The 16,732-nt window shown below is 53.8% G+C and overlaps 1 protein-coding gene and 1 long non-coding RNA gene across 2 annotated transcripts in view; one reads left to right on the top strand and one right to left on the bottom strand.

The window, feature by feature from the left end:
- LOC102030576 overlaps positions 1-6,272 on the top strand; it is a 13,263-nt gene extending 6,991 nt beyond the window's left edge. Inside the window, exons 2-3 of the long non-coding RNA XR_001232346.1 lie at positions 3,771-3,930; positions 6,038-6,272. This is a non-coding gene — a long non-coding RNA (uncharacterized LOC102030576). The remainder of the gene's footprint in view (positions 1-3,770; positions 3,931-6,037) is intronic.
- Plekha4 (pleckstrin homology domain containing, family A (phosphoinositide binding specific) member 4) overlaps positions 1-16,732 on the bottom strand; it is an 18,864-nt gene extending 2,132 nt beyond the window's left edge. Inside the window, exons 1-17 of the mRNA XM_005412930.2 lie at positions 16,447-16,732; positions 15,788-15,877; positions 14,727-14,834; positions 13,637-13,709; positions 13,426-13,526; positions 13,167-13,276; positions 12,241-12,456; positions 11,630-11,909; positions 10,841-10,915; positions 8,370-8,417; positions 8,186-8,266; positions 7,673-7,822; positions 4,775-4,873; positions 3,307-3,447; positions 2,191-2,353; positions 2,049-2,125; positions 163-324 (exon numbers count right to left, since the gene is read on the bottom strand). Of these exons, the coding sequence (XP_005412987.1) occupies positions 163-324; positions 2,049-2,125; positions 2,191-2,353; positions 3,307-3,447; positions 4,775-4,873; positions 7,673-7,822; positions 8,186-8,266; positions 8,370-8,417; positions 10,841-10,915; positions 11,630-11,909; positions 12,241-12,456; positions 13,167-13,276; positions 13,426-13,526; positions 13,637-13,709; positions 14,727-14,834; positions 15,788-15,871 (1,968 nt within the window). The 5' untranslated portion in view covers positions 15,872-15,877; positions 16,447-16,732. The remainder of the gene's footprint in view (positions 1-162; positions 325-2,048; positions 2,126-2,190; positions 2,354-3,306; positions 3,448-4,774; positions 4,874-7,672; positions 7,823-8,185; positions 8,267-8,369; positions 8,418-10,840; positions 10,916-11,629; positions 11,910-12,240; positions 12,457-13,166; positions 13,277-13,425; positions 13,527-13,636; positions 13,710-14,726; positions 14,835-15,787; positions 15,878-16,446) is intronic.

Genomic DNA, 16,732 nt, shown 5'->3' with positions numbered 1-16,732 from the left:
AGGGGAGCCAGGAGGCTGATGCAGCACCAGTTGGGCTGAATCTAGAAACCCAGCTCGCGGCAAGGAGATAGGCAGCGTCCTCATTTGCCAGAGGGAAACGGAGAGGCTAGGAGCAGGAACCCTCCACGGTCCCCCGGCCACCCCCAGCCCTCCGGACCTCACCCTTTGCTCCATGTCGGGCTGGCGTCCGGCTGGGGACAGCGTCCTCCCCAGGGTTAGGAGTCTGGGGGAGGCGGGGCGCAGGAGCGGCCGTCCACTGTCCTGGTTCCTGCGCATGCGCTCCAGCTGCTCCTGGGCGCTCATCCTAGGCCGGGCCGCCGTGGCCTGGGGAGATCAGAAGTCCCGTGAGACCCCGAGAGCAGGGGCGCCTCTTCATCCCCTCACCCTGAACCTCCCTGCCTGCAGTCTGACCCTTCCCAGTGAGTTCAACACAGAGATTCAGTTTTGTTTTTGTCGTTTGTGGTACTGGGGTCTGAACCCAGGGCCCTCCCATTGTGCTACATCCTCAGCCTTTTTTATATTTTGGTGTTTTGGTTTGGTTTGGTTTGGTTTGGTTTTTTTTTCCGGTACCGGGAATCGAACTCACGACCTTGTGCTTGCCAGGCAGGCGCTGTGCCGCTGAGCTTAAATCCCAGCCCCCTTTTTTATATTTTGAAACAGGGTCTGGAGAAATCGCCCAGGCCGGCCTGGAACTTGTGGTCTGCCTGCCTCCTCACCCTGGAGCCTGGGATTGCAGCAGCATGGTGGAGGGCTGCCCTCCGAGGCGCATCACAAGTAGATAAATACGTGCTGACCATGTGAATTGATGAAGCATAACTGAAGTATTCACTAATTCCGGGTGTTATTTGCAAACTTTGGAGCTGCTGGACTTTTTTTGTATGTGTGTGTCTTTTTGAGACAGGATCTTGCTATGCAGTTCAGGCTGGCCTTGAGCTCACTTTGTAGCACAGGCTGGTCTCCAATTTACAGTGATCTTCCTGCCTCAGCCTCCCAAGGGCTGGGATTACAGGTGTGCGCCACCACGCCCAGCTTTGGATTCATTCAGTCGTTTCACTGTTAATAGGATCTTATAGCTGGCCTTGCAGATGTCAGTGGAAACCAAAAGCAGGGTTAAAGCGTGGCATTTCTGCCCACAATTTAGTTTTGCTTCCTTCATTCAAATGTAGGATCGGATCCCTGCTCAGCTCGGGATGTCCCAGGCAGGTTAATCAGTTATAGAGTGTGTGTCTAAAAACTAGAAATGCACGGTTTATTATCCCTATGTTTGCCTGGCCTGTCTCATCCTCCTTCAGGACTGAGGACGTAGCCGGAGAGGTGGCACACTTCTATAACCCTAGCACACGGAGGCTGAGGCAGGCAGATCCAGGGTTCAAGGCTAGTGTGGGCTACACAGTGAGTTCAAGGCTGGCCTGGCGTACACAGCAAGACCCTGTCTCAAAACAAAAAATAAAATAAAATAAAAGCAAAACACAACAAAAGGCTGAAGACACCAAGGGTAACTTTTTTTTTTTTGGAGACAAAAGTCTTTCAATTAGTCCAAACTGGCCTTGAACTCACTATGTAGCTCATGCTGACCTTAGACTCTCACGGATCCTCCTAACCTCAGCCTTCCAAGTGCTGGGATTACAGGCATGTTTCACTACACCTGGCTAACAACATCAGTTCTAAATGGTAATCACTGCTACGAGACCAGTTTTTCAGATGAAAAACTCGAGGTTTAATATGGGCCCAAAGTCATACTGCTTAGAAGTAACAGAGCTAGCCGGGCGTGGTGGCGCACGCCATAGTCCCAGCACTCTGGGAGGCTGAGGCAGGAGGATCACCATGAGTTCGAGGCCAGCCTGGGCTTCATAGTGAGACCCTGTCTCAAACAAACAAACATAGCGGAGATAAAAATGAGTGTCAAGGCTAGGCTCTTACAAAAAGTGTGCTCCCCGGAGGTAGCTTTAGAAAACCTGCTGCTGCCGGCTGTGTCACCAGGGTTGGGGTCCGTGGTGGGCAGATCACAGGACCATGAGACAAGTGGAAGGGCCTAATGGACAGCCTACCTTGGTCCCCAGTGGTGGGGAGGAGGGGCGGCGGCCCTCTGGGCTGGAAGCCCGGGAGACCCTGGGAGACGCCAGGCCTGGAAAGACAGAGGAGACGGTGAAGACAGGAACACAAGACGCACCCACCCACCGGAACACTCACCTGAGCGTGGGCTGCCAAGGTCGCTGTCACCTCCAGGGGGCTGGCCCCAGTCAGCCTCGGGGGACCGAGGGGAGCTGAGTTCCAGGGACTCAGGCAGGCTCTGGAGGGGGTGGGCGAGGGGACCCAGGACGATGGTCACATCATCGTTGTCACTTTTCAGCAACTAAGACAGTGTGAGGAAGAGTATGATTATAAACCTAATCCTGGTTTTATTTATTTTTGTTTTACTTTTTTGTTTGTTTTTGTTTTTGTTTTCCGGTACCGGGAATTGAATTCACGACCTCACGCTTGCCAGGCAGGTGCTGTGCCGCTGAGCTAAATCCCCAGCCCCCTTGTTTTACTTTTTTGAAACAGGGTCTTGCTATGTAGGCCAGGCTGGCCTTGAATTCATGGTGATCCTCCTGCCTCAGCCTCCCAAGTGCTGCAATTACAGTTGTGGGCCATCATACCCGGCCCTGAGTGTGTGTGTATGTGTGTGTGTGTGTGTGTGTTACTATGAATGCCAAGAAAGTCCTCTACTACTAACCCCAACCCCCAGCCCACTACAGCTGCACACCTATAATCCCAGCACTTGGGCAGCTAAGGCAGGAGGATAACTGCAAGTTTGAGGCCCACCTCGGCTACACAAGAAGACCCTGTTTTATTTATTTATTTATTTATTTATTTATTTTTGTCTTTCTGAGACAGGTTCTCGCTATGCAGTTCAGGCTGGCCTTGAGCTCACATTGTAGCCCAGGCTGGCCTCGAACTCTATTCTCCTGCCTCAGCCTCCCAAGTGCTGGGATTACAGGCGTGCATCACCACGTCCGGTGAGACCCTGTTTTAAAAACAATGAAACAAGCTGGACTCGGTGGCTCACGCCTGTAATCCCAGCACTCGGGAGGCTGAGGCAGGAGGATCATTGGGAGTTTGAGGCCAGCTTGGGTTACAAAGTGAACTCAAGGCCAGCCTGAATTGCATAGCGAGACCCTGTCTTAAAAAAAGACAAAAATAATAATAATAATAAAATAAAATAAATAAAAACAATGAAACAATAACAAAAGTTGGCCAGCTGGTCCATGGAGAGGAAAGGGCAGGGGACAGGAAACTGGGCAAGGAGAAAGATGTGAATCTCACCTCCCTCTCAGAGGACTCCTCGCCTGGGAGTGCAGGAGAAGAGGGCTCAGGCTCAGTGTGGGGGCGTGGCTTCTGGGGGCCCCCCAGCCCTGCCAGCGTGTCCTCCACCATCCACAACTGCTGCTGAGCCGCCGCCCTGTCCTGGGGAGGGAAAGGGCTCTGTTACAGAAGGTGCGAAGTGTGAGGAGGGTTCCAGCTCTTCCACCCCAGCAAGCGCCTGAACTGGGGCACTGTTTATGGAAGTGAGATTTTTTTTTCCCCATATGGGACCAAGGGCAGGGTGGAGACTGTCTTTGTCCTCCTTCTTGTACCCAAGGGACTGACTGTAAATATCTAGGAGTCGGTTTCTGAGCCCTGAGTTTCTGGCCCTGCTGCCCGCCTCTCTAAGCCCTGGCCACAAGACATTTGCTGTCTTAACCATAGTGTTTGCACCTGAGCCAACATCCAGGTGTGTTGGTCCTCAGCAGGGTGTCTGGGTGATTCCTGGCCGTCTACACTTGCAGCGACAATTCAGGGTCCCTGAAAACCCTTCCAGATCTGTACCAGGACTGCAAGTCCCCGTCTGGAAAACCAGCCTGCGCAGTGCCAGAGCTTCCCCTGGGCGTCTTTCCTACTGAGGAACACGTAAGTCTCCATCTCTAGATTTTCATGTCTGCTGATGATGTTTTCTGGAGTTCAGAATAGATGTCTTGCATATCTTTCACTGGATTTATTCTTAGGTATTTGACTTTTTTGTTGTTATTACAAACTCTTTGTCCTTGTTTTGTTGTCAGAGTGGTAGGGATTGAACCTAGGGCCTTGCACATGCTAGGCAAACAGTCTACCACTAAGCCACATCCCCTGCCCTTTTTCTTTTTTTCTTTCTTTTTTTGTGTTTTGGAGACAGGATCTCACTCTGCAGTTCAGGCTGGCCTTGAGCTCACTTTGTAGCCCAGGCTGGTCTCGAACTTGCAACGATCCTCCTGCCTCAGCCTCCTGAGTGCTGGGATTACAGGCGTGTGTCACCACGCCTGGCTCTTCTTTTTTTCTTTTTTTTTTCCCCCAGTCATTTTTGTTTTTATTTTTATTTCTGAGACATGGTCTCATAAGTGGCCCGGGCTGCCCTCCACCTTGCAGTCTTCCTGCCTCAGCCTCCTGAGTTGCGAGACCTTGTCTCCAAAAGACAAAAAAAAAAAAAAAAATTAACAGCAACAGGCAGGAAGCAGGTTGCCAGACAAGAACTTGGGTAGGGCTTCCCCACAGGAAGAGATGTTTAGAACAGAGGGCAGAGCAGCCTCTTAACTACAATAAAGAGTTCAGAATAAAGGACTGAGGGGCGGGATTGGGTCGAGTGGGAGGGGCTTGAGCTCTGTGGGAGGGGCTTGGGCTCTGTGGGAGGGGCTTGGGCTCTGTGGGAGGGGCTTCCTGCCCAGCAGGTCCCCTCCCCCAGGCTGAGGTTGGGCGTGGGCCCAGGGAAAGGAGGATGTACCTGGGGGGACCCGAGGTGCAGCAGGTACTCCAGGGTCTCTCGTAAGGTGCCCAGCTCCTGCTCCAGGCCTCTGTATGTGTCCCAAACCTGCTCTCGCTCCTCGGGTCGCAGAAAGGAGGAAACAAGTTAGCACCCGCCCTCCAGATCTGTGCCCATCTTCTTCCAGCCTAGGGGTGGAGGGGAGGCGTGGGCCCAAAGCTGTGCTGGGACTAGGGGAACTCCAGAGCCCATGGGAAACCTGCGTTCCATGGAGCCGCTACTGTAGACAAGTAAGAGCGTCCAGAGCCCCTGAGCTGCTAACGTGCATCTTTAGAGCGTCTGGACTGCAGTGTGATGAATGCATGGCAAAGTCAAGGCCACAGTGCCTTATAGCTCGGCATCATAAGGATAAAGGCGGTTAGCTGGACATAGTAGCGCACACCTGTCATCCCAGCACTCGGGAGGCTGAGGCAGGAGGATCACTTCAAGTTGAAGACAACCTGGGCTACATAGTTCAAGGCCAGCCTGAACTGCCTAGTATAGTGAGACTATCTCAAAAAGAAAAAAAAAAAAAAAAAAGAAAGAGGGAAAATGGCCAGGATAGTAACAGCTAGCAGGTGGACAACATGTGCCCAGCACTACCTCTCAGTGAATTCTTCCTTCTTTCTTTCTTCTTTTTTTTTTTTTTTTTTTTTTTTTTTTTTTGAGAAAGGGTCTTAAGGGCTGGGGATATAGCTCAGTGGCACAGCGCCTGCCTGGCACACGTAAGGTTGTGAGTTCGATTCCCAGTACAAAACAAAACAAGGAAGGGCCTTGCTATGTAGCCCAGGCTGGCCTCGAACTCTCACCAATCCTGCCTCAGCCTCCCAAGTCCTGGGGTTACAAGTGTGTACCACCACATCCTGCTCTTGGAAACTCCTGTGAGGTGGGTACTGATGTTGCCAACAGTTTACAAATATTTAACTGAGCGTGGTGGCGCACACTTGTAATCTCAGCCCTCAGGAGGCTGAGGCAGAAGGATCATTGTGAGTTCGAGACCAGCCTGAACTGCAGAGTGAGACCCTGTCTCAAAAAGACAAAAAAGGAAAAAAAAAAAAAAAAAGACAAAAAAGAGGTTGGGGATTTAGCTCAGCAGCACAGCGCCTGCCTGGCAAGCGAAAGGTCATGAGTTTGATTCCCGGTACCGGAGAAAAACCAAAAAAAGAAAAAAAAAAAAAGTTAAACAGTAATTCACATAGGTTAGAAACAGTCTCTATTATTTACGGGTAATATTTTTTTTTGCAGGTGATTATTAGGAGAGCAAATAACAAAGAAAAATAATAATTATTAGAGCTACCATGTAAATATTTGTCCCGCCCAGTGGGTGAGGCCATCAAGGATCACCAGGTCCCAGCCCATCCAGTTCCAGGAAGCCTGACAACATCCACACCGCACCCGAGGCGCGTGGCCCTGCTATCTCTGCCCCAGACTCCTCCAGTTTCCTCGCATCGAGGGTTGGGTTTAAAGTTTTTAAATATTGGTTTTGTTTTGCTTTTTTTTTTTTTTTTTTTTTTTTTTTTTGAGACAGGGTCTCGCTATGCAGTTCAGGTTGGCCTTGAGCTCACTTTGTAGCCCAGGCTGGTCTCGAACTCACACTGATCCACCTGCCTCAGCCTTCTGAGTGCTGGGATTACAAGCATATGGCACCACGCCTGGCTTGTTTTGCTTTTGAGACAGGGTTTCACCATGTAGTCCAGGCTGGCCTGGCACTCCCAGTAATAGTCCTGCCTCAGCCTCCTGAGTGCTGGGATTACAGGGATGCACCACCATGCCTGGCAGGTTTTGCTTTTCTTTTTCTTTTTCTTTTTCTGTACTTAGGTTCTTCGCACTGAGCTCCAGCACCAACTATTTATTATTTACTTATTTGAGACAGACACGGTCTCCCTAAATCTCTAAATTGCCCAGGTTAGGCTTAAATTTGCAATCCTCATGACTCAGCCTCCCAGAATCCTGGGGTTGTGAGCACATGCCACCACACCCAGCTTAAATGACTTTTTTTTTTTTTTTTTTTTTTTTGTTTTTCTCTGGTACCGGGAACCGAACTCACGACCTTGCACTTGCCAGGCAGGCGCTTTTGCCGCTGAGCTAAATCCCCAGCCCCCTTAAATGACTTTATTAAGATCATCCAGCTACTATAGGGGGGAGCTCACACAAACCCAGGGAGCCCAAATCAGAGTCATCTGCTGATGTAAGGCCCTGCTCCAGTCACACACTCACACACACACACCCTGGGAGGCTGAGGCTGGAAGATCCCAAACCCAAGCCCAGCCTCGGCAATTTAGTCACTTAGCTCTCTGTCTCTCTCTCTCTGTCTCTTCCTGTCTCACTCTCTGTGTCTGTCTGTCTGTCTGTCTGTCTCTCTCTCTCTCTCTCTCTCTGTACTGGGAATGGAGCCCAGGGCCTCATATACGTTAAGCAAGTGCTCTGCGGGTGAGCTACACACCCGACCCTGACACCTGTGTCTCAGAATTTAAAAAAAAATTTTTTTTGTCTTTTTGAGACAGAGTCTCACTATGCAGTTTCAGGATGGCCTAGAGCTCACTTTGTAGCTCAGGCTGGTCTCGAACTCCCAGCGATCCTCCTGCCTCAGCCTCCTGAGTGCTGGGATTACAGGTGTGCGCTGCCATACCTGGCAGAATGAAAAATTTTAAAAGGCTGTGGATATAGGTCAGTGCAAAGGCCTGGGTTTGATCACTAGTACTGCAAAAAAGACTAAAAAAAACGACAAAAGAAACCACCCTCGGACTGCTCTTGCTGGCTATTCTCCTGGTGACCAAAGTGACTGTGTAGCTGAGGGGATGGTTTTCTTCAGAACCCCGTGCTGTGACCCGCAGGGTCGCCTTCCCAGGGCCCCACAGTCTGGCCCTTGCGGCTGCTCACCTGAGTTAGGTGACACAGGGAGGCCCGCACACTGACCAGGCGGTCCTGCAGGAGGCGCTGGCGACCCCAGGCCCTGCCGGGAGCCGCAGCCTCCCTGGTGGCTTGGCCGAGCTGCTGCCGGGTCAGCTCCAAGGCGGCCTCCAGCTGCTCCTGCAAGAGAGGGGAGGAGCCAGGCGTAGTGGTGCATGTAGTAATCCCAGCACTGGGGAGGCTGAGGCAGGAGGATCGTTGGGAGTTCCAGGCCAGCCTGGGCTACAAAGTGAGTTCAAGGCCAGCTTGAACTGCATAGAGACCCTGTCTCAAAAAAAGGCGGGAGCAGGGGAGCGTTGGGGATTTAGCTCAGTGGCACAGCGCCTGCCTGGCAAGCACGAGGAAGTGAGTTCGATTCCCAGTACGGGGGGGGGGGGGGAGAAGAAGAGAGGGCAGGAGATCAGACTTCTGAAGCCACTCCCAGCTCAGGAGAGCAGAGGTATCCTGTCCTTGACCTCTCTGACAGCATCGGGGGCCCAGCACCTTCTCCTCCTGCTTCTGGTCGATGTCCTCCTGCAGCCGCCTCAGGAGCCGGTCCTGCCCGCACAGCTTGGTCAGCAGGCTCTGCAGAAAGGAGAAGAGAGGCCTTCAGGAACCCCATCTGGATCTTCCCCACCCCATTCCCCCAGCTCTGGGACCCCGGGAGGGGCTGCCCCTGGGAACTCACATCTGTCTCCAAGCTTTGAGGGAAGGTTGAGTCCAGGGGTGGACCCGGCTAGAAGGGAAAAATCAAGGATCAGAGGGGACAGGCAGGTCCTTAATGAAACTTGGTGCCCAAAACACTGACTGTGTTTCACTGGGCCTGCAGATGTGTGATGGACAGTGAATTCTGGGTAACAGCTTGGCATCTCTGCTTTCTTTCATTTTCTCTCTCTCTTTTTTTTTTTTTTTTTTTTGTCTTTTTGAGACAGGGTCTCGCTATGCAGTTCAGGCTGGCCTTGAGCTCACTTTGTAGCCCAGGCTGGCCTCAAACTCGCAACGATCCTCCTGCCTCAGCCTCCCAAGCACTGGGATTACAGGCCTATGCCACTATGCCTGGCTTCTGCTTTCATACTGTATCTGTCTCCTTTGGGTACCATAAACTTTCAGCTCTGCACGTAGGCAAGATCAGAGTAACTGAGAAGCCTGGTGTCTTAGTGTGTACTTGTAATCCCAGCACTTGGGAGGCTGAGGCAGGAGGGTCACTGTGAGTTCAAAGCCAGCCTGGGCTACACAGTGAGACCCTGTCTCAAAAAAAGTCCATAGTGAATATTATAATTAATGGATAGACTTTGTTTATTTAGTTGTTTATTCATTTATTTATTTATTTATTTATTTATTTTTTGTCTTTTTGAGACAGGGTCTTGCTATGCAGCTCAGGCTGGCTTTGAGCTTACTTTGTAGTCCAGGTTGGCCTCAAACTCATAGCAATCCTCCTGCCTCAGCCTCCCGAATGCTTGGATTACAGGTGTGTGCCACCAAGACTGGCCTTTTTTGTGTGTGAGATAGGGACTTGCTATATAGTCCAGGCTGGCCTCCAAGTTGCAGTGATCTTCCAGCCTCAACTTCTGAGTGCTGGGATACAGACATGCACCTGGCAGGACTTGCTTTCTGAGGACAGGAGCCATCCTCCTATCCCACCCTTATCACAAGAAGCTCCTGAAGGGCACAGAAGTGGCCTTTTTGCTAGGAAAGACCCCACTCTTGCAATCTGAAAATGTTTCTGCTTCCTTCTGTGTTAATTTGTGGGGGTTTTTGTTTGTTTGTTTGTTTTTTGTGTTTTTGAGACAGGGTTTCACTATGCAGTTCAAGCAGGCCTTGAAATCACAGTGATCCTCCTGCCTCAGCCTCCCAAGTGCTGGGATGACAGACGTGTGCCACCACACCCAGCAAAACAAGCCAATATTATTTGGCATAATAGCAAACTTCCCTTTTTCTCTCTCTCTCTCTCTCTCTTTTTTTTTTTTTTTGGTACCGGGAATCAAACCCAGGACCTTGTGCTTGCCAGGCAGGTGCTGTGCTGCTGAGCTACATCCCTGGCCAATTCCCTCTCTTTAATCCTTACACAAAACAGATAACCTGACAAACTACTTAGGAGGCAAGGTAGGAGGATGACAGTTTCCAGCCCAGCCTGGGAAATGTAGTTACTTATGGAGAACCCTGTCTTCAAATTTAACAAATTAGCTAGCATGATGGTACACACTTGCAAATCCCAGCACTTTGGGAGGCTGAGACAGGAGGATCACTAGTTTCAGCCCAGCCTGGGTAATTTAGTGACTTAATGAGAACTTATCTCAAAAAAAATTTTTTTTTGTCTTTCTGAGACAGGGTCTTGCTGCTATGCAGTTCAGACTGGCCTTGAGCTCACTTTCTAGCCCAGGCTGGTCTCAGACTCTCAACGATCCTCCTGCCTCAGCCTCCCAGGTGCTGGAATTACAGGCATGCGCCACTACACCCAGCAACAGAGCATATTTCTTTTCCTACTTTTAACAAAAAAAAAAATTTTAAGACAGGGTCTCACTATGTAGTTCTGACCAGTCTTGAACTCACTATATAGCCCAGGCTGGCCTCAAACTTGAGGTAATCCTCCTGCCTCTGCCTCCCAAGTGCTGGGGTTACAGGCGTATACCACCGCTCCTGGCTTCCTACTTTTAATAAATGTAAAATCTCACTACCTTTTGCACTTGTTTTGTCCAAATTCTTTGTTCATGACAAAGAACCTAGAAACAGTCTCTAGAAGGTACCCCCAGAACCCCAGATCCAGTGACACAGATAAACACAAAGGACGACGGTCACTTGATCATGGAGGCAGGGACAGCACGGTGCAGCCGCAGAACAGCCGGGTTTTACCAACACCCGAGTCTAGGAGAGGGGTTCCAGCAAATCCTCTCCCAGAACCTCGGAGAGAACATTGCCCTTGGACACGCTGCCGCCTCAACTTCAGACCTCTACTGCCAGGGGGCGGCAAAACCACTGCAGTTGTAAACCGTCCAGTTTGCGGTGCTTTGAGCAGCCACAGGAAACAAACACAACCACCTACTCAAGGACCACAGAATACCTAGTCTGAAGCTCCTAGGCCAGGACAAAGAAAGCAAGGGAGGAGCAGCAAAGAAAGCAAGGGAGGAGACTCCTTGATTCTGGGTGCCGCAGGATACCTACCAATAAAACCATGGAGGCCCGGGTCCCGGGGCGTCTTGGGGGGAGCTGGAGATAAGTGGAGGAACCAGAGGGGGCCTGGGAGGAATAAGGATTAGAGATGTTTAGAAATTGGCTCATCCGAAGTATCAGCTGTCACAGTCGGTGTGTTTAGCACAGAAAAGCCTAAAAGACTGAGCTTCAGAACTCAGCTCCCCAAGTTTTTTTGTTTTGTCTTGTTGTTTTTGGTCTTTTTAATTTTTTTCTTTTTCTTTTTTTTTTTTTCTTCCAGACAGGGTCTTTCTATGCAGTTCAGGCTGGCCTTGAGCTCACTTTGTAGCCCACTGGTCTGGAACTCGTAACAATCCTCCTGCCTCCGCCTCTCAAGTGCTGGAATTACAGGCATGTGCCACCACGCCCGGCCCCACTTTCCTTAACTACCCTCTGAATACGTTAATAATGGCCTAGCTTTGCAAGCTGATGAGAGTTAGCGATGGATATTCTGCACTATAAATGCATAATGCTCTGGCAAAATAGCATGATAATCTGGGGACCTAAGGCAGAAGAAACCACATCACCTGTCGCGGAACTATTTGGGCAGAGATTATCCTGCACTACAAAACCCATGATGCTTATGGAGCAAAAGCCAGGACCAGCCCAAAGACAATTCCCTCCTCTCTGCCGGCTGAGCCTGGTTGATTATTAGGGACTACAATCCCCATGAGGCTCAGGAAACTGGCCTGGAGACCATCCATCCTGGAAACAGTCCCGATGGCTCATGGGAAATGTAGTCCTCCGTTCCCCGCTGCTCACCTGTACTCTGGGTTCCTGACTCCAGTTTGGGGGGCTCCTAGGACGCCGTCCTCCGCCAGCTTCAGAAGACGGTGCTCTGCGGGGTGTGGGGGGCCGGGAAAAGGTCTGTCGCTGGGGGCCCCAATCAAGAGGAGGCCGGACATCGATGCGACTCAAGGGGGTGTGAGGTCGGGCAGGGAGCGCGGCGTCTCCTGAGGAAGGCGGGGGTCGCCGCGCAGGAGCAGACCGGGGACGGGGAAGGCTCAGCGGGGAAGGCGGGCGAGAGAGGGGTGCGAACAGGCTATGGGAAGGAGAGAATCGAGGAGATGAGTCAACGAGAGCCGCCCCAATGCACCTCGCTGCCTTTCAAGTCAGCCCAGAAGGACATCTCGCTTCAGTGTTCTCACTGTTGCTTTGCGGTGACTCCTGCCTGCTGGGCAGGCCCTGACTAACGTCTCCTTCGTGGCATGTCCTTAGAACTTCTCCCCGACAGGCTGTGACCCCACAGAACCCCAGCAACTCAAGCAGTGAAGCAGAAACCGCCAAGCCACGCCCCAAGCACTCCCCGGCCACGCCCTCCTCCCAGGCCACGCCCCAACGCGCTTTGCCCACTCTCCCCTCGCCCCACTCACTCCGGGCTCCTGGTCCTGCGGCCCCTGGGTCCAGAGAGGAGGTCTGCGGTGGGGCTGGGAGCCAGTAGCCCGGGTCGTCCACGACCTCTGGAGAACCGAGCCACCTCCGGTGATTCTGAGATGCGCCCCTCTGCCCCTTTGCTCACCTCCGGGGGACCCCCAGGGCCACCAGGGCCCTCCCCAGGCTGGGGACGAGGGGGTGACCTAGGCGGCCCACTAACAAGTGAGCACAGAAAGACACATCACTCTCTGACCCTCATAGCAGCCCTAGTCTCTTCAGAGATACAGACACCACAACCTATCAAAAAAGGGGAAATTGTACACTATACACCGTTGCACCCATCTTGCAGATTCAGAAACTGAGGCCTTGGATATGGAAGTGAATTGTGCAGGACCATGGGGTCCACCCAGATCACAAGACCCAATCTCCGGTACTGTGAGAAAGATTGAACCAGGGAGTGGAGTTTACAGACTGAAAATTGGAGGAGGCAAGGACAAAGCCTGAAAGACTGATATATATTTTTTTAATCTGATTTTTTTTTTTGTGGGGTGGGTCTTTTTGAGACAGGGTCTCGCTATGCAGTTCAGGCTGGCCTTTTTGCTCACTTTGTAGCACAGGCTGGCCTCAAACTTGCAATGATCCTCCTGCCTCAGCCTCATGAGTGCCTGCCCCTGGTTGATTTCAATCTGATATTTTAGCTGCTCTTGGTTAGGGATGAATCTCAAGGAATGGAGATTTCTGAAGCAGGCAATCAGAGAGTGTGATATGATTTTTAGCTCCGAATGTGGATCAGATTGAGGCTTTGGAGACTGGAAGATTTGCAGTTCCCTGAGGTGGGCCCTGAAAGGCGGAAGCCCCATGGCTGCAGGGAGAAGTTTGGGCGATTCCAAAAGAAATCAGGGGCTTGGCCTGGACCTCTGCTCACCAATCGTCGCCCTCAGCGCGGGAGGCCCGGCCCAAAGCGCGCAGCCAGCCGCGCAGGTCCTCCACCGTGTCCGCCGCCAGGACGTAGGTCCTCATGCCCGGATGCTCCGCCTGCGGGAGGAGAGGGCGCTCTCAACACCAGGCCGAGGTGGGCCCGGGTCAAGACCTTTCAGGCCCAATGATGGGGTCTCCAGTGCACGTTCACCTCCCCCTCCAGGGCCTCTCCCGGAGCTGGCACCACCGAGGACGGAGGGACTCACGGTGAAGGTGAAGCGCCGCCCCCGGGGGGCTCCGGGCCCATCTGGCCGGACACTGTAGCTGGGGAGCAGGACGCTGCCCAGCACGCTCTCCTCGCGGCTGTCTGCAAAGGGGGCTGGCGTCAGGGGTCACAAAGGTATCAGGAGGCCAGCAGGCAGAGGGAGGCGTGGCTGGGGACCGCGCCTTCCCACCCCATCCAGCGGGGACACTGACCCTTGTAATAGAAGAGGCAGTGGCCGGAGAGGACGAACCAGCGGCGCTTCCAGAGCCGGAGCCCAGAGCTGTCCTGGGGAGAGAGGTGGGAGGGAGGCCTGAGCAGGAAGGGGAGGGGAAGGTGGGCGCAGACGGTGAGGGAGGAGAGAGACACAGACACAGAGGGGACAGAGACCTCTGGAAACAGAGTCTGGGGCTGATGGAGACCCAGGGAGAGGGGAGGGGAAGAGCGTTTGATGGTCAGTGTATTGTGAGTCAGTGACACGGATTCTACAGAGTGAGCTCGAAGCCACCCTAAACTGCACAGTGAGACCCTACCTCAAAAAACAAACAAACTTACAAACTACCGGCCCTGGGCTCCTCCCCAGGGCTTTCAATTCAGTGGAGCTGGGCTGGGGCCGCATCATTTGCATGTCTACTGAGTTTCCAAGGGATGCTGATGCTGCTGGTCTAGACTTGAGAGCTACTGCCTTGCCAGTCCTCCGATTTCTCTCTCCTTGGCTTGCTCTAGATACAAGGATTTTGGCTCCTGCTCCTGCAGGGCCTTTGGGCTTCCATGTCTTGCTGTGGAGTTCCGGCTGGCACTGAACTCACTATGTAGCCCAGGCTGGCCTCCAACTCTCAGCAATCCTCCTGCCCCAGCCTCCTGAATCCTGGGATTTTAGGTATGGCCCACCACACCCAGTAATACTTAGTAATTTATGATGCATCCCTGCCCCCCTGTGATAACCTTGAATATCAGGTTTACTGCTTGATTAGTACTCAAGAAATAGTACTGACAGCCAGGCGTGGAGGCACACACCCGTAATCCCAGCACTCAGGAGGCTGAGGCAGGAGGATTGTTGCGAGTTCAAGACCATCCTGGTTACAAAGTGAGCTCAAGGCCGGCCTGAACTGCATAGGGAGACCCTGTCTCAAAAAAAAAAAGAAAGAAAGAAATAGTACTGACTGGGTGAAGGCATGTAACAATGATAGAAGAAAGGGAGATACAGGGATAGCGAAAAGAAACATACATGCGACCCTGGAAAGAGAGAAAGTGTACAGCTGGGGGCACAGCCTCCAGCGTCCTTCCAGTTCCGGCTCACCCCACCTGCTTGTGAAGCCAGCCTCGGATGTGCACAGGCAGGTTGGGGTCCCTTCTGAGCGCATGGCTCCTCTTCCCAAAGGCGTGGACCTTGTTTACTGCCCGGGTGGGCTTCTGCGGAGAGAAGGGACAGAAGTGAATGGGGTTCTCTCAGGGTGCGCCTGCAAGAGGTGCCGGGGAGAGCCGGTCAAGGGGGGCTGAGTCCCACCGGGCTCTGGGGGCTGTTCACATGCAGAGGACAGCGACTGCTTGACGGGTGGAGGCACACAGGAATCACACGTTCACTGCCACAGAGGGGGCCCCCTTGGCCACAAGAGCCAGAGATGTGGCCGAGCCTGAGGCAGCTGAACTGGGAATATCGGCCGGGAGGTCCCACCAGCAGGACGACTTCCACGCTGAGTTCCCAGTGAGCAGAAGGACAGAAGGATGGCTCAGCACTGGCCTGTGACACCCCCAGCAACCCCGTCCAAAGTCGGGGTTCAGATCCCTCCGGCCAACTCAGATGGGGCCGCCGCTCCTGGAAAAAGGTTGCCCCAGGATGTCCCTCCTCAGAGGCGCTGCTGGCCCAGGCTGGGATGGAACACCCAGGTTTGTAACCGGGAAACTGGAAGCAGCCAGAGGCGGTGAAAATGGGTGTCCTTGTTGAAAGTGGGGCCAGGGTGACATGGAGATGGAAGTGCCTTGAGGATCCCGAAGGCCCTTACTGTCAAGAGGAATCTTCCCTAACTGGCTTTCAAGGGCGGATAGAGGAAATGGATGGAGGCAGGACAGGGTTTCCCTGTCTGCACCAAGGTAGCCAGGCATCTCAGTACCAAGGGGGCTGCGGCTGGGAGTGGCCGCTTGGTCAGCAACCAAGGTCAAGGGAGGGTGTTACTCTGGCTGAGAATTAGGAAAATGGGAGGGGTGGGGACGGGGCTGGGAGTGGCTGAAGATTCCCAGCTGCAGCTGCCGAGCCCATTCTAAGGATTCTTATCCTTAACAGCCAGAGGCCCTCGGGTGGCACAAGGCAGGCGGCCGCAGCGGCCCAGGGCGGGGCGACCTCCCCACGGCCGCCGGGAAGCGCGCACCTTGGCAGTCAGGGTGCTGAGCGAGGAGACGGTGGAGGCGCTGCTGGCCAGGCTGAGGCTGCTCCGCGGCCGGCCCTCCTCCATCCAGCGCTGGGGACACAGAGAGGAGCCCAGTAGCTGCAGCCAGCCCGGCTGGGGACGGAGCCCGGGTCAGGGGCTCAGAGGTCGGAGGAGGCTGAGGAGAAAGAGCCCGTTGTCTGGGGCTGGGGGCTGGGGGAGCCGCGGCCCGGGCCGCATACCGAGGGCCAGAGCGGTGCCAAGAGAGGTGGGCGGCACGGGCAGCTGCGGGGAGGGGGCAGCTGTCTGCAGTCCGGCCGAGAATAGGGGCTCCTTTCTTCCCGCCCACTGGGCTCCGGCCAGGAATGTGACCCTCTCTGTGCTCGGGGACCCCTCTCCCCCACCCCCCGGCGCGTTCCCGCTGCCCCGGGCTACCTGTGTCCCGCCCGCCCACGCGCACCCCAAACACCCCTGCCAACTCCATAAGCCAAGCCCCAGGGCTCCAGGCATGTGCGCCCCGGTCCCCTCCAGGCCCAGGCAGGCAACTTACCCCACCCTGGGCTCCCAGCGACAGGGAGAGGGCGGCGCGGGCGAGGGGCGCCGCTGGCAGCCTCCCCCCGGGTCTCCCGGGCGCTGGGCCTCGGTCCCGGGTCTCTCCTCACCTGATCGCCCTCGCCCTCTCCCCTCTTGTCTCCAGCGCTGTGCGCGCGCTCTCTCCTCTCTCCTGTTCCTTCCCACACTCAACTTTTCTGCTAGGGCACCTCTGCCCAGCCTCACCTTCTGCTTCTCTCTCCCATCTGTCTCTTCTTCTATTTTTCCTTCAGCCTAAACCTCTCCTCTCAGATTCAGAGTCCGCCTGAGCGTCTCTCTCCTTCCTGCCCTCCTTCCCTCCCTTCCCCGGCTCCGTCTCCCTCTCCCCCAGTCTCTCTCCCCGTGTCCCTCCCCGCC

Source organism: Chinchilla lanigera, unplaced genomic scaffold (assembly GCF_000276665.1).
Source record: "Chinchilla lanigera isolate Chin_1 unplaced genomic scaffold, ChiLan1.0 scaffold00158, whole genome shotgun sequence".
Lineage (NCBI taxonomy): Eukaryota > Metazoa > Chordata > Mammalia > Rodentia > Chinchillidae > Chinchilla > Chinchilla lanigera.
The sequence above is the reverse complement of the archived record's forward strand: the minus strand, read 5'-3'. Positions and strand labels throughout refer to the sequence as shown.